Source organism: Salvelinus alpinus, chromosome 22 (assembly GCF_045679555.1).
Source record: "Salvelinus alpinus chromosome 22, SLU_Salpinus.1, whole genome shotgun sequence".
In the NCBI taxonomy this organism is placed as follows: domain Eukaryota; kingdom Metazoa; phylum Chordata; class Actinopteri; order Salmoniformes; family Salmonidae; genus Salvelinus; species Salvelinus alpinus.
Window position 1 is genome coordinate 3,936,917 of NC_092107.1, and position 16,250 is coordinate 3,953,166.

At 39.4% G+C, this 16,250-nt stretch overlaps 1 protein-coding gene across 2 annotated transcripts; it reads right to left on the reverse strand.

Moving 5' to 3' along the window:
• Window positions 1-432: 432 nt before the first annotated feature.
• Window positions 433-14,927, reverse strand: LOC139548816 (flotillin-2-like). 2 transcript variants are annotated; one of them, XM_071358676.1, is made up of 11 exons: window positions 14,754-14,927; window positions 11,563-11,644; window positions 10,202-10,292; window positions 9,739-9,862; window positions 9,032-9,150; window positions 5,168-5,281; window positions 4,814-4,933; window positions 4,264-4,478; window positions 3,719-3,902; window positions 3,053-3,202; window positions 433-2,727 (listed from the first exon to the last, which is right to left on the reverse strand). In XM_071358676.1, the coding sequence occupies exons 1-11, from the start codon at window positions 14,818-14,820 to the stop codon at window positions 2,689-2,691; spliced, it is 1,305 nt and encodes a 434-aa protein (XP_071214777.1). In that variant the 5' UTR covers window positions 14,821-14,927; the 3' UTR covers window positions 433-2,688. The 2 variants fall into 2 exon arrangements, with proteins under 2 accessions (XP_071214777.1, XP_071214778.1); XM_071358677.1 differs by lacking the exon at window positions 14,754-14,927 and adding an exon at window positions 13,543-13,767.
• Between the last annotated feature and the right edge of the window lie 1,323 nt (window positions 14,928-16,250).

Genomic DNA, 16,250 nt, shown 5'->3' on the forward strand with positions numbered 1-16,250 from the left:
TACGCATATTTTAGGTGTGCATACTCAATGCCTGACTAATATTCCTTGAGATTCCTGATGAGAAATGAAAGTGCTGAGATTCTTCCTGCAAGATGCATTAAAAACGATTTATGATAAGGATTGGTTGAATGAGTGACAGGCTTTGGCTCAAATTAGTAAAGTATTGCAAGACTAACTGGGGCGGTAACCGAAAAGCGTTGGGCCAGTAACCGAAAAATTGCTGGATCGAATCCCCGAGCTGACAAGGGAAAAATCTGTCATTCTGCCCCTGAACAAGGCAGTTAAACAACTGTTCCCCGGTAGGCCGTCATTGTAAATTGGAATTTCTTAACTGACTTGCCTAGTTAAATAGAAATTTGGTTTTACATGCCATGAATGTTGCAGCTGTCCACATCGATGCAAGATACTGAATTATTAGAAGAAGAGCACAACTATGTTGTAATTTTATTAGCATGACAGATGAAGACTCAAATATGGTAATATTATGTAACATTCACAAATATGTAGTCCTGTTGAAAAATAAAAACATCTACATTGACTTAAAAAAAATGGAGTGCATGAATCTCTATATATTTGACACAACAGTAAAGTGATAATTATTTAACAAAAAGTATCCAAAAAGTATCTTTAGTGGATTGTCAAAAATAAAAGCTTAGCCAGAACAATGCATTTGGTCGTGAAGCCACAATGTAACTCAAAAATCCAAATTACAGCTGTTACACAACTGAAACTTTTTCACAGTATTGTCAAAATTACTTAGATTACAATGGCTGCAATGAAGTAGTCAAATCAACTTGAGGGCAGACAAAAAGAAACATAACAGTAACAGTCCTTCATAAGTCGTTTTCATTTGACTAATTAAAAATAACATTACGATATGTCTTGGAGGGGGAAAGGACAAGGAAACATTTTTCCAATCCAAACATTTGAGCACTGATATTCTTTATAATTTGCTCAGTGCTTTTTTGTAATCTGTCCACTTACATGATAGCTGGGAGTTTTCCCATCTTGGTTTACAATTTTCCATGAACTCATGTTGAATAGTGCAAGTCACCAAATCAGTGATGGCATCCACATATACAAAAAAATGACCAATATCTGCCGTTTCCCTGTCCTTGTACAAAGGGCTACTCTCCATCTTGGTTAAGATTACAACGTAAATAGTGATACTAAACAACAAGCAGAAAGTTAGTCTTTTACCTCTACGATGACTAACCACAATACAACAAAAAGCCAATATAAATCAGATTGTGATTCAGTCTTGGAATGAGCTCAACAAACAGATCATAAACATGGAGGTAATGTGGAATGAAAAGTGTAACAGTACATATACCCATTTTCACAATTATAGATAATTAAAAACAAGATAAATGACTAAATACATTGAACAGCATTGTCTAAACAGGAGTGATATCTTTCTCTGACAAGTGTATGATATACAGAGTTATCTTTAACAAAGATTACATCGTGGACAGAACCTGAAGAGCTGTCTTACATGGCTTAAAATGTACTTATATTACTATATAAAACTGCAACAAGTGTCTGTCAATGTTATAATCAAGTCACACTAATCAATTGAAACATGAAATTAAGAAAACAGAATTAACAAAATTACTTATTAAAAACATATCACAGCTCATATTTTTTTTAAATACCTATTCCTGTATAATAAAAATGATAAGAAGCAATGACTAGTGTTTGGCTATGAGTAACACCATTTTACTTCTTCTTGGACTCAAAAACACTTCAATATTTCACATACTGAACTTTCACCAGGACAAAAAGTTCTCTCAATAAATTACGCTACATTATTAGAATCCCACAAAGTACTTAATCTCTCCCTCAAACTTACTTCAACTTACTTCATGCCAATTCAGAAAGAGGCATCATAGCCAAAGAAACAAAAAGGACTGCCAATCAGGTTTCTGGGATGAGTATAAAAAGCCATTCTTGTTGCTATAAATGAAAATGTGTTTGGAATAATGTACTAAACAATGGTTTGCAACGTAAAACTAAATGAAAACACATGATTTCTTAAAGAGTGGGAAGAATTCCCAGTTACCCAGAGTTTTGACAAAGTAGAAGCCTAAATAAATTGAGGATAGTAAGCAGTGAGCACCTTGTTTCATGTAGCACTTGATACAACTTGTCACCTGATTGTGAAAACCCATAACTCATCATAAAGGACACAAATTAAATCAGTTAAATTAAAAGTTATATACATTAGAGTACAGTAACTTCCATAACCTATAAAATAGTCACATGAGAGCAAGAAGAGATAATTACTGAGTAATAATGAAGTGTATAATAGGCAGGGTGAGTACAACTTTAAAAGAAAATCATAGAGATTGCTCTTCTTGACAGCTGTTCACTGACATGATATGGTAAGGTAGAGACTAGAGGTTTATGAGTAAAATCAAAAAGGCTCAGTTCATGCTAAATGATAATGTCATGCGATCTACTTATTGTAAAAAGCTTCATGATTCAAAAAGTTGTGAACTCAAAAGATACATCGAGTATATAAAGGAGCAGCGGTACATGCAGATATTCTGGTCCTGTAGAAATTAAGGCACCAGAGGTTTAAAAAAATCCACTTGTTCATATTTAATAAATAAATAATAATTTCAAGGGTATTGAAGGCAGTCTATGAGAGTGCATAAAACAGAGAGTAGAAGGGAGAGATTGTTTTCAGGCCTGAGCATCAGTCATCCTCTGCAGTAGTGGGATCTGTGGAATAGGAAACAAAAAAAAATCAATTTAGGCTAGAAAGAGATATTTGTATGCTAACGTTTCATTTCACTATTTCTGAAAAATTGCATGTAGGTTGGAACAATCCAGCAGCACCAATAGGATTCTATAGGACATATTGGCTAATTCATAGAATTAGAACAGACATTACCACTCTATACAAGTCAACGTTCCATGATGGGTGTAATTATATTTCTATGGACTCACTAATCTGTGTTACCTACCATTTTCACCATGCATGTCTGGTGAACAATACTATACTGACGCTAAGTGAAGTTAGACTTCCTGTCCAGCCCCTAATTACCTTTGATAGGTCAATTCCTGTGAGGGCGCTGACGGACACAGGAAGTTCAGCCAGGAGGCGGTTCACTTCCCCCGTCACATGGTTTCCCTCCCCGCTCAGGATTACTATCTCATTGGTCCTGGCCAGCGGCGCCGCCACCTTGGCTGCAATCTAGGAAGACACGGGCACATTGAGATGTTTTTATTGTGCTCACATCACAAGACACATTTATGGTATATAATGGCATATTACATCAACAAATCATCTGACTTCTGAGTCACTTTAAAATGGTATAATCTGACACTTGTACATGCAGTCTACCACTAACACTGGCTGACAAAGATACCATAGATAACTACTGGCTGATGACTGATACTTCTGTACTTTGTCAAGTCAGAAATAAAAAGTCAAACGCCGGCATTATTACTGTTACTAGATTTTAACTGTTTATTACTGCTTTATTAGTATCAATGTTACTAGGTTTATCTGGGGGCATGTTAATGAGTGTGTCTACTGTACATCTACACATTACTACCTCAATATAAATACATCTGTATGAAGGTCTCATCAAGGCAGTAGTGATTTAATTTGATCACATCTAAACTATTCAAACGCACGCATGAATACACTGCATTTAAAACAATCAGTGCAATATGACTTATGTGACTTAATTCCATAGTCTGTTACCTTGGGCAGGGCCTCCAGGACAAGAGCAGTCTTGGCTGCCTCTCCATACTGCTGGTAGGCCTTAGCCTTCAGTCTCATCTTCTCAGCCTCAGCCTTCCCTATAGCCTCAATGGAGCCAGCCTCTGCCTCGCCTATTCTCCGGATCTTCTCTGCCTCTGCCTGGGCCGTCAGAACCTTCTTCATCCTGAAAGACACAACACACTTGTATCAGAACAACTGGGAAACTAGATTGTTTTCCAAAAGAGACAAAAAGTATCCGCTAGTTTCCAAAATAAACAATTTAATTCATATGCTATTATTGTGTAATTACCATTTTAACTGCTCACTTGATAAAAAAACTAGCTTTTTTTTTCACAGTTAAATGAAGTGCTACCAATCTACATGTGTTGAAGAATTCCAGACTCATGAGAAAATGTTTTTGTGATAGAAGACAATGCACAAAGTTGAGTGGAATCACTAGTGATCAACAGTTTGTATGTTACAGCTAGGTAAGCGTATAACGGGACTGTGGAAATGCTCTGTTATGATATAAAAGCTGTTCCCACTTCTGTCCCTCAGCCAGCTGTTGCATCTTGTATGCCTCTGCCTCGGCAGGCCTCTTCACCATGGCGATGAGCTCCTTCTCTGTGCGGGAAATCTCCTTCTCCTCAATGGTGATCTGCTTCTTCCTCTGAACCACCTCAATCTCTATCTCCTCCAGCCTGATCTTCTGCTGTTCTTTAGCTGCCTGCAGCTCATAGGCCAGCTGGGCTTCCGCTTTCTGGAGACACAGAGACAGAGAGAGACATGACCATGACGTCCATGTTGAAGCACACAGACAGAGAGACAGGATCATGACATGGCCGTCTATGTTGATAGAGGAGTTTTTATGTTGAGGTTGGCTGGAGGAAGCGTTTGGCTGCTTAGGGCTATATTTAATGTTAATTCCGGGCTCTTTGATCGCGTAAAATGTTGCATTTACTAAATTACTAACGCCTACTGATAATTTAGACTCAGATGGACCAACATCATAGAATAACTTAGTAGACTGGAATTGCTATCGCACTGTACTCATTTAACTGACATTCAAAAGTGGAGTATGGAGTTCATGCAGACCTTGGTGTTGACTTCTTGGTTGAAAGCAGCCTTCTGCAGTTCAAGTTCTCGTTTGGAGTCTGCCATCTTTGTGTCGGCGAGGAACTTGACATCCATCATCTCCTTCTTGCACTCCGCTTCCTGGCGAGAAAGAGAGACAACAAGAGAGAGAGAAAGACAATGAGAGAGAGAGAGAGAAAGACAATGAGAGAGAGAAGAGATTTGAATGTACATGAGAGAGAGAGAGGGCGAAAGGATGAGGAGAGAGAAAGGGGAAATTAATAAAATGAGCTTACAAACCTTTCAAATGAAATGTATGTACATTAATATAGAAATAATTGCCCCTCTCGAATTATTAAATTTATTGAATCTTACTCTTATCCCAGCATCCCTTTCTGCCTCTGCCACACCGATGTCTGCATCCCTCCGGACTGCTGCTGTCTGAGTCTTCCCCAGTGAGCTCAGGTAGTCCACTTTATCATAGACATCCTACAACACACACACACAGTATCTCAGATTACCATACACTACCAGAGATACTTGAGGGAACAAAAACGTAAATAAAATGTCCAACATCAACATGTAATAACATCTAATTCATTGTCGCACTTGCAGTGAAGAGCTTGTCATGACATGGCCCTTTCTGGGTGTAGATCATGGCTTCCCCCCTCTCTCACACTCTCCTAATCCAGGTTTATCACCTCCGGTCGTAAATACCGGGTAGAAACTACCATGCAGTATTGAGGGAGAGTGTCTCCCAGAACAGAGACTTGGCCAAACTCCTAATCCCCAAAATGAGAGAATTAAACCATATGGCTACTTTTGAGAATAATCCGTGGACACTTAAGGGACAGTTATGACAAGTGTGTTTCATTTGATGATCTCATGAAGAACAGGAAACACACATAACGGTATCTCTTAAAAAGTGTACATTTCCCAGCTGCCAGGTTTACATCTAAGTGAAAAGTATGTGATTAAACATGAAACTATTTGTGAAAAGATGTAATGTGATATTGACCTTCTAAATGAGTATGGATTTTCATATAAAGATTAACTAGTCAGTGGTCACACCCCCAGGAGCCTAGCCATCTCATTAGGCGCCATGGACCACCCTTTTCTACTGTTACGTATAAAACCAACTCCTGATGAAATTCACATCAGACTAAGCAAACCCCAGTGTGAGCTGTGGTTGCAAATGGTTAAGACTAGAGGTCGACCGATTAATTAGGGCCGATTTCAAGTTTTCCATAACAATTGGAAATCGGTATTTTTGGACACCGATTTGGCCGATTTTTATATATATATATATATATTTTTTTTACACCTTTATTTAATCTTTATTTAACTAGGCAAGTCAGTTAAGAACACATTCTTATTTTCAATGACGGCCTAGGAACGGTGGGTTAACTGCCTCGTTCAGGGGCAGAACGACAGATTTTTACCTTGTCAGCTCGGGGGATTCAATCTTGCAACCTTACAGTTAACTAGTCCAATGCTCTAACCACCTGCCTCTCATTGCACTCCACGAGGAGACTGCCTGTTACGCGAATGCAGTAAGCCAAGGTAAGTTGCTAGCTAGCATTAAACTTATCTTATAAAAAACAATCAACCATAATCACTAGTTAACTACACATGGTTGATGATATTACTAGTTTATCTAGCGTGTCCTGCGTTGCATATAATCGATGCGGTGCGTATCGTTGCTCCAATGTGTACTTAACCATAAACATCAATGCCTTTCTTAAAATCAATACACAGAAGTATATATTTTTAAACCTGCATATTTAGCTAAAAGAAATCCAGGTTAGCAGGCAATATTAACCAGGTGAAATTGTGTCACTTCTCTTGCGTTCATTGCACGCAGAGTCAGGGTATATGCAACAGTTTGGGCCGCCTAATTTGCCAGAATTTTACGTAATTATGACATAACATTGAAGGTTGTGCAACGTAACAGGAATATTTAGACTTATGGATGGCACCCGTTAGATAAAATATGGAACGGTTCCGTATTTCACTGAAAGAATAAACATCTTGTTTTCGAGATTATAGTTTCCAGATTCGGCCATATTAATGACCTAAGGCTCGTATTTCTGTGTGTTATCATGTTATAACTAAGTCTATGATTTGATAGAGCAGTCTGACTGAGCGATGGTAGGCACCAGCAGGCTCGTAAGCATTCATTCAAACAGCACTTTCGTGCGTTTGCAGCAGCTGCTTATGACTTCAAGCCTATCAACTCCCGAGATTAGGCTCGTGTAACCGATGTGAAATGGCTAGCTTGTTAGCGGGGTGCGCGCTAATAGCGTTTTAAACGTCACTCGCTCTGAGACTTGGAGTGGTTGTTCCCCTTGCTCTGCAAGGGCCGCGGCTTTTGTGGAGCGATGGGTAACGCTGCTTCGAGGGTGGCTGTTGTCGTTGTGTTCTTGGTTCGAGCCCAGGTAGGAGCGAGGAGAGGGACGGAAGCTATACTGTTACACTGGCAATACTAAAGTGCCTATAAGAACATCCAATAGTCAAAGGTTAATGAAATACAAATGGTATAGAGAAAAATAGTCCTATAATTCCTATAATAACTACAACCTAAAACTTCTTACCTGGGAATATTGAAGACTCATGTTAAAAGGAACCACCAGCTTTCATATGTTCTCATGTTCTGAGCAAGGAACTTAAACGTTTGCTTTCTTACATGGCACATATTGCACTTTTACTTTCTTCTCCAACACTTTGTTTTTGCATTATTTAAACCAAATTGAACATGTTTCACTATTTATTTGAGGCTAAATTGATAAATTTATTGATGTATTAAGTTAAAATAAGTGTTCATTCAGTATTGTTGTAATTGTCATTATTACAAAAAATAAATAATAAAAAAATATATATAAAAAATTCGGCAGATTAATCGGTATCGGCTTTTTTTGGTCCTCCAATAATCGGTATCGGTATTGGCGTTGAAAAATCATAATCGGTCGACCTCTAGTTAAGACCACGCAAACCCCAGTGTAAGCTAAGGTAGCAAATGGTTGAATCTCTAAGACCAAAACATGCCGGGTGATGCTGGTGTGTGAAGTGGTTTAAACTACAACTCTACCAAAGGACAGGACTATACCACGTGGAGCATTGGCTACATGGCTGGAAATGGTTAAACAGACTATCGATCCCTACAGAATAAGAGCAAATCTTAGATGTATAATTACTAATCCGCAGCTAGAAATGACGTAAACCTAGAACGAGAATACCAACAACCGCCGAAACATCTATTCTAGGAGAACATTCCCAAATGGTACTCTTTAGTATCCATTCTAACAACCACAAAATACTTTAATCTTCAGGGAAACGCATCCAGAGAGACTGATGAACTCTCCAGCAGACGGACCGGATTCCAACAGAGAAGACAACAATGACATACGGGCGTAAATATATACTTCCAATTATTTTCGAATGAGCAGCCGTTCATGTGCGAAGGATTAGCATTTCAATTAATATAAATATAGACTGTGTGTAATGAATCTATTTTGTCTTTCCCGCTCTCAGTATCACCCTTCCCTTTTGTCTACCAAACTGTCATATCGGCTTTACCCACTAGGGACTTTCCTATCATTGTTAGTAACCAATATCTACTGTTTGTTATGTATTTCTGTGATTTGATTAGTTAGTAAATAAATAATTAAGCCAATTTGTATATCGCTGATTCATAATTTATGCTAGTGTTCGTGCAGATAACCAAGAATTTTACGACATTCAGATGAGACTGATAGAATGTAAAGAATAATTAATGATTGATTGCTATTGATATAAAAGATCTTTAAGAGTGGATTCGGGAGATAGCCTCTCTATATAAACTAATGCTTCAGTGGTGCTCCAACTTCCTAGTTAATTAAGTTTACATGATTAGTTTAATCACGTAATAATAATTACACATAAGGAATTGATTTGAAAATAGCATGTCATCTCATTTAACCATACTAGAGACACGACAAGCTGCTAATAAAAAGTGGATCTCATTGACGGGGACTGTGACAGTCTAGGCTAACGGCTATTAGAACTACTACCAATCCACATTACTCAATCCTAATCAACAACGGTAAAGACTAGTTAAGTGGAGTCGCCTCCCAAACAGGTTTACATCATCCATTAAATGCCATAGGATAAAACACACCAATAAAAAAAAAACATTCAAATAATAACGTGTGTTTAACTGCATTTACCCTCCACACTTCATGGCACCACCAATTGACTCACCTTGATAGTGAAGCTGAGGATCTCAATGCCCATCCTGCCCACGTCGGGCGCTGCCACCTCCCTCACCAGCTGGGCAAACTTGTCCCTGTCCTGGTAGATTTGCTCCACCGTCAGTGTACCTGGGGAGAGGGAAGAGCAGAAGAGCCTGTCAGTCTCTACAACACTGGATATAGACCTACTTCACTTAATTAAGGCTATCCCACATGGTAGTCAAATAATCACTGAAATTCATGGGTATTTACAAAGATAAAATGCATTGATAAAAACACATAGATCTCTAAAGTCATCGTCATCATAAAGTAAGACATGATAAAATATCATAATACAGAACATATAACGTTTACTTTTCAATAGTGCAGTCTATATTCTCAGATTTCATGTTTGTGGTTTTAGAAGTTACCCTTTCACACATTCAGGCTCTCATTACATTGACTGTCATTTCTACTTTTTCTAAATTAAAATAATTTAGACAGGCTATATTTAGTACAAAGCTTGAACAAACTGTTTGAAAAGCTACCCATCTGCAATTCTTTGTTGTTGAAAAACTACTCATCAGCAAAACCCATGTGTATGTGTGTGTAGGGGACGCTGAGGTTTAGCCACTGATTTACATCAGCTAACAGAACAAAGCTGACAACAACCAACTGAAATCAACAGAAGACCATAATATAAAAAAACATATTTTACTTTGGAGAGATTCTCCTCACCTAGAATTGAGCGTAAATGTCCCTCCAAGGTTTGCAAAACCACTCCTTTGATTTCGGGGACGGATTTGCCCAAAAACTGCTCGCAAGCAATTGCCAAAAGATCATGATCTGTCATCACTTTGATCTGGAGAAGAGATGAAGGAGAGATTCGGAAAGACTGTGGCCTGGTTGCATACGCAAATATGAATCACTGTGATTTAACAACTTGATCTACAGCTGTAAGTTAGTTTACACAAAGAGCTCGCTACAGCTGCAGTTTGTAAACTGGTATGCTACAATGAGATATTAAAATCAATAACGATTAAAGTTATAAATATTTTCCAATTCAATGGTGTCGGTTTTATACAACTGACGAAACGATACTTTGGCACTGTTTTCACTGACAACACATTTTGCGAGACAAATTATGGGAGGTATGTCATGGTGGTGACTAGTCTGTTTCCAGCAGTTTTTTTTTTTTTACCTGTGCCACCCCAGTGACAGTGATGGCGACCCCCTCTGCAGTCTCAACATCCTCACACTTGGGTTGGAGTGTCATAATCTCCAGTGTAATCCTATATGAGGGGAAAAAAACGTATTTTAGTTAATGCAGACCTTAAATTAAAGGGGCAACCTGCAGTTGAAACAATAACGACACGTTCTCTCCACTGTTTCGGAAAAAAGCTAAGGGATGGGGGTGTAGAAATGCAACCACTCAAATTCATAGACAGAGCTATGGATACAAGGAGTGACCATCCATGATTTCAAAATTATAGTTTTAACCATCTTGTGAGGCTATAGTATACAGTGTTTGTTTACATTCACTGTGTTTACAAACATAGTAAAACAAGCTTAAATTTTGGGTTCTGATGGAGTACGACAGTTGAACTGAGCTCATGAGGCCTTTATAAGTTAAATTATTCAAGAATCAAATGGTTACATATCATTAACCAAAAATGGATATAGCAACTGCAGAAAAACACTCGGCATCAGTATTATGTGACAACACATCAGGAGAAGAAATAATGGAATAATTTGGAGGCTCAGCTGAAATATTGTTATCTTATCTCATCATTGAATAAATATAATTGGGAAGTCACATGAGGAGTTTCACAATGGCAACATTTCAGTCATGGAATATTTCTATAGCGGAACGTTTATTGTTTCTGGAGATTTACTACTTCTATTGCCACCACTTCCTTGACACGCCCCAAACGACTAGTGACTAGTTACTGGCTATTGAGCAAAAATAACCTGAAGAAACCCTAAACAAAACATTGCATGCTTTCATGTAAACCCAGGGGATAATGCCTTACAGTCAGTTAATAAACAGAGGACAGCACCTAACCTACTGTGAAAAAGGGTAAGAATGGGGCCAGGTGACACACGGGGAAAAAGGCAGAATAGTGAATGTGTAATGTAGTGTAAGGTGGGGCCAAGTGTCCTTTGCCATGTTTCCATTTGAAACATCCAGAATTCATTAACACAATGTAGGTCAGTCAGGAAAGTGTGGCAAAGAATAAAATAATAGTCTTCCACACACACACCTCCTGGCTGATTTTTAGTCTGCAGATGATTGGTGTGTTTACTGAATTATAGGCTATCATTGTGGAAATCTACAATAGCTGAAAAACCTGTTGGAGCTGTGTCCATAAATGATTGTGTGTTTCTAAACCTCAGGCAGCCCTTTTATCCAATTTAGTATTTGTATGGAAACGTCTTATTTATCCATTGAAGAAATAAAACAAGCCTCCTCCAGACCATTTGCAAAACAACCCATGATTGCTGATAGACTGATGAAGACAATTCTATAGCATACCATGACATCGTCATCAACGGTCTCACCTTTGAATGTCAGTGATGAGCCACCAGGCCCAGGCCCAGCCCCCCACCATGTAGGTCTTCTCATCTGAGCCACAACAGGCACCTGAGAAATGAAAAAGACAAGATTTCCATCAGGGAATGACTATCATTCATCAGCACTCATTACTGATGCTCAGTTGACACCCTTCTTAGTTGTTACCACAACAATTCCTTTGTCTTGGTGCCATGCAATAGCGTTGGTTACTACAGGGCCAAATGTAAAACATGTAGGTATAAGCTACTCATAGACTTCTATAAGGGTAGGCTACATGATTACATAGCATTCTGTATAATTTCCCTGCAAGCTAAGAAATCCCTTGGCCTTGCACTTGGTAGCTAAGTGAGGATCATATTACAGTGTACATAACTAAGGATGTAGTAACTCAAACAATCAAAACATGGAAGTGTTGGTATCACTTAGCTCATTCAAAACTATAATTTTGACCTAAAATATTTTTGTCCCTCATAGGTTTACACCAGAGAGATGATGACACTCCAAACCAAGTGTGTGGATGTTGAGACAGCAGGGGGGGGGGGGGGGGGGGGGTTACCACCCCTGTCACTGGGGTGGCACATGTAAAAAAAAAGAAAAAAAGAACCTGTCCATAGCCTGCTTCTCAGGCATGTTGCATGACTGTTATTTGGAATTGTGGTAAAGGCCACCAGCTGGAAAGAGACTAGTTACCACATTGCATTAGCAAGGCTTGCATCCCAGTTCAGCAACATTAAAGTGACTGTGTTTCCAGAATTCAAATCAAATTGAATTTGTCACATGCTCCGAATAAAACAGGTGTAGACCTTACCATGAAATGCTTACTTACAAGTTCAAGAAATATCCTGCTAAGCATTCAAAATGTAATGAGTACTTTTGGTTGTCAGGGAAAATGGAGTAAAAAGTACAATATTTTCTTTAGGAATGTAGTGAAGTAAAAGTTAACAAAAATATAAATAGTAATGTACAGATACCCCCAAAAACGACGTAAGTAGTACTTTAATGTATTTTTACATACGTACTTTACACCACTGCGATTTTCAAAGGTAGACTGGTCCTGGCAGCTAAATCAATCAAATAATCAATCTATCGATTCTCAAATGCGATACAGTTCTAGAAACAAATACTTTTACTTTCATATCACATCTACATTTCACAAATGCAAAATACACACTTTATTGTACACTGTTTTAACCGGCTTTACCATAGTTGCAGCCGACAATATTTTTCAGTTACAATATGTTTCTGGCGACCTTCTTCGGTTACACACAGGTGTTCGGAGCACGCGAGTAAGCTAATTAGTACAGGTGGTCCCTCTGTCTTTCTAATTAGCATAGGTTGTCCCTCTGTCTTCCGTAAACAGTAAACACGTGTTTTAACATAGAGATATGGCTGTGTGGGAACAATAACCCTATAAAAAAGGTGTGTATCAACTTAACATTTTCCTTTTTCAAAATTATTTGATATGAAAGATCAAGTCCTTCTGCTTCCAAAATCCTACCACAATCAATGCGTGTTAATGTTCAGACAGAGTTGCTTTCAACAAAACTCTCCACAGAAGACGCCTTCCTCCAATGACTCGTGTGTGTAATGTAATAGAACTGAGAGACATGATCAAGGGCTAGTAACAACCTAACTAACTACGTTAGTGAAGCGATATGACTTGTTATGTTGTTTATCCGTCGAGCAAAATCAATGCAATCACCGTTTCATTAACTAGCTAATCAATCAAATGTATTTATAAAGCCCTTCTTACATCAGCTGATGTTACAAAGTGCTGTACAGAAACCCAGCCTAAAACTCCAAACAGCAAGCAATGCAGGCGTAGAAGCACTATACATTAACTGAACCGTTTGTAAACGAATAGGTTAACAAAATAACCATATATTAGCAATTAAGCTTGTATGATAGCAAGCTAGCTACGTTAGCTTCCTAGCTACAGTAGCATGGCAGGAAGGGGGGACACCTACCAGAGACAACCACGGCTTCATTTGGTCCAACTGTAAGGCAGCTACCCATCTTCTTCTGGCGATATAATCTCTCAAATATACGTGAAACCCTTCTGTATTGTAATATATATTGGTTGTGTGGTTAAATGTCTCTCAATTCGATTAAAAACAGTAAACATTCACAGCGTCTTTGCCACCTTCCTATTAAATCTCCTGTAAGCCCCCGCCCCAAATCAAGACGGTGACGTATTCTAGCTAGAAGCTAACGTTTGTCAACACGACATGCCCTGCCCACTTCATGGGTCTCTCTCCCTTCGCATGCAGTGTACTAGTAGCCACTAGGTAGTAGTAGTTTCTATTGATAAAGGAAATATACTCTCTTACAGAAAGTTCTTAGAAACATATAACTTCCCAATACATTATAAAGATTGTAATTCTATATGCAAAGCAATACCTTCAGGACTTACTCAATTAATTAAATCTAATTTGTGTTTTGGAGAACATGTCAAGATAGATGCACAATTTATATTAGAAGATTGCCCCCTGCCGGATAAGAAATGTAATAATACTTTCATAAGATAACTTTAAAAAATATATATATATTTTGATTTCATCTTTATTTAACCAGGTAGGCCAGTTGAGAACAAGTTCTCATTTACAACTGCGACCTGGCCAAGATAACGCAAAGCAGTGTGACAAAAACAACACAGAGTTACACATGGGATAAACAAACGTTCAGTCAATAACACACTAGAAAATCTATTAGCAATGTGTGCAAATGTAGTAAGATTAGGGAGGTAAGGCAACAAATAGGCCATAGTGGTGAAATAATTACAATTTAGCAATTAAACACTGGAGTGATAGATGTGCAGATGATGATGTGCAAGTAGAGATACTGGGGTGCAAAGGAGCAAAAAAACAAAACAATATGGGGATGAGGTAGTTGGGTGGGGTGTTTACATATGGGCTGTGTACAGGTGCAATGATCGGTAAGCTGCTCTGACAGCTGATGCTTAAAGTTAGTGAGGGAGATATAAGACTCCAGTTCCAGTGATTTTTGCAATTCGTTCCAGTCATTGGCAGCAGAGAACTGAAAGGAAAGGCAGTCAACGGAGGAGTTGGCTTTGAGGATGACCAGTGAAATATACCTGCTGGAGCGCGTGCTACGGGTGGGTGCTGCTATGGTGACCAGTGAGCTGAGATAAGACGGGCTTTACCTAGAAAAGACTTACAGAGGACCTGGAGCCAGTGGGCTTGGCGACGAATATGAAGCGAGGGCCAGCCAACGAGAACATACATGTCCCTATTTGTGGTGAGTTGGTACAGCCTATCCCGACTCCCCGTGATCCCTGCTTACCACCTACAGAGCGATATTCGAGGAATCCTGGTGCCTGCCGGAGTTTTCTTTCTCAGTGCTTGCTTATTTTTGAGATACAGCCATCTTCGTTTTCTTCAGACCGATCGAAGATAACTTATATAATTACGCTAATGTCGGGAAGGGTGCTCTTCTGGGCTACAGCAGTTTGGGAACAACAATCTGCCATCTGGAGGAATTCATGGCAGAGGTGAGAAGTTTGAGTCTCCGGTATCCGGGAGAAAGGTGGCCAGCCAACTGCTTGATTTAAGTCAAAACTCCAGTAGTGTGGCAGACTACGCGGTGGGCTTTCACACGTTGGCCGCTGAGAGTGACTTGAATCCGGAGTCTCTTTTTGATACTTTTCTGCACAGATTATCTGAGGAGGTTAAGGATGAGCTAGCTGTTTCCTGTCTCTCTGTGGCAGTTTGTCTTGTATGTTTCCAAGTCAACCAGCGTTTTTTCTCGTTCTCCTGCTTTTTGCATTCTCCTTTTTCTAGTCCTCCCGGTTCTGACCCTTGCCTGTTTCTGGACTTTGTACCCGCCTGCCTGACCATTTTGCCTGCCTTGACCACGAGCCTGTCTGCCACTCTGTACCTCCTGGACTTTGATCTGTTTTTGACTTTTTGCCTGTCCACAACCATTCTCTTGCCAACCCCTTTGGAGTAATAAACATTGTAAGACTCCAACCATCTGCCTCCTGTCTGCATTTGGGTCTCGGCATGAAAAGAGTGTCCTCTACTGTGCATGTTGTAGGGGCCATTTCCGTCTGCTTATGTCGATGGCTTATATCTCATTTAATCAAGTGTTGTGAATATATTGTCTGTCTAGGGCTGTTTTAACTTCGTCATTTGTAAACTAGTGTGACGCACTCAGGCGTAGTGGGTGCGGAGTCAGGCGCAGGAGGCTGAAGGTACAGAATAGTGCTTTTATTACGGCACAAGGAAAATCGTACACGCCAAAATGCCGGGCGCACAATCACGATTAGCCCAAAAACAGTATCCAACTAGTCCGGAGAAAAACCCAACACGAAACACACTGCCACACATAAACACAGTGGAAAAATAAGCCCGCACAAAGAGCAGGCGGGCCTACCGGCTTAAATAGCCCAACTAAAAACCTAAACAAGAAACAGGTGAAACCAATAAGACAAAACGAACAGAAAAGGGAAAAGGGATCGGTGGCAGCTAGTAGACCGGTGACGACGACTGCCGAGCGCCGCCCGAACAGGAAGAGGAGCCACCTTCGGTAGGAGTCGTGACAACTAGGGGCACTCTCACATGGGGTTAGGTCACTGGTCACGTGTGTGTATATAAGTACACAGGTGACCAGGACGTGTTAGCACAGCATGAATACACCTCTGTGCTTTTGTACA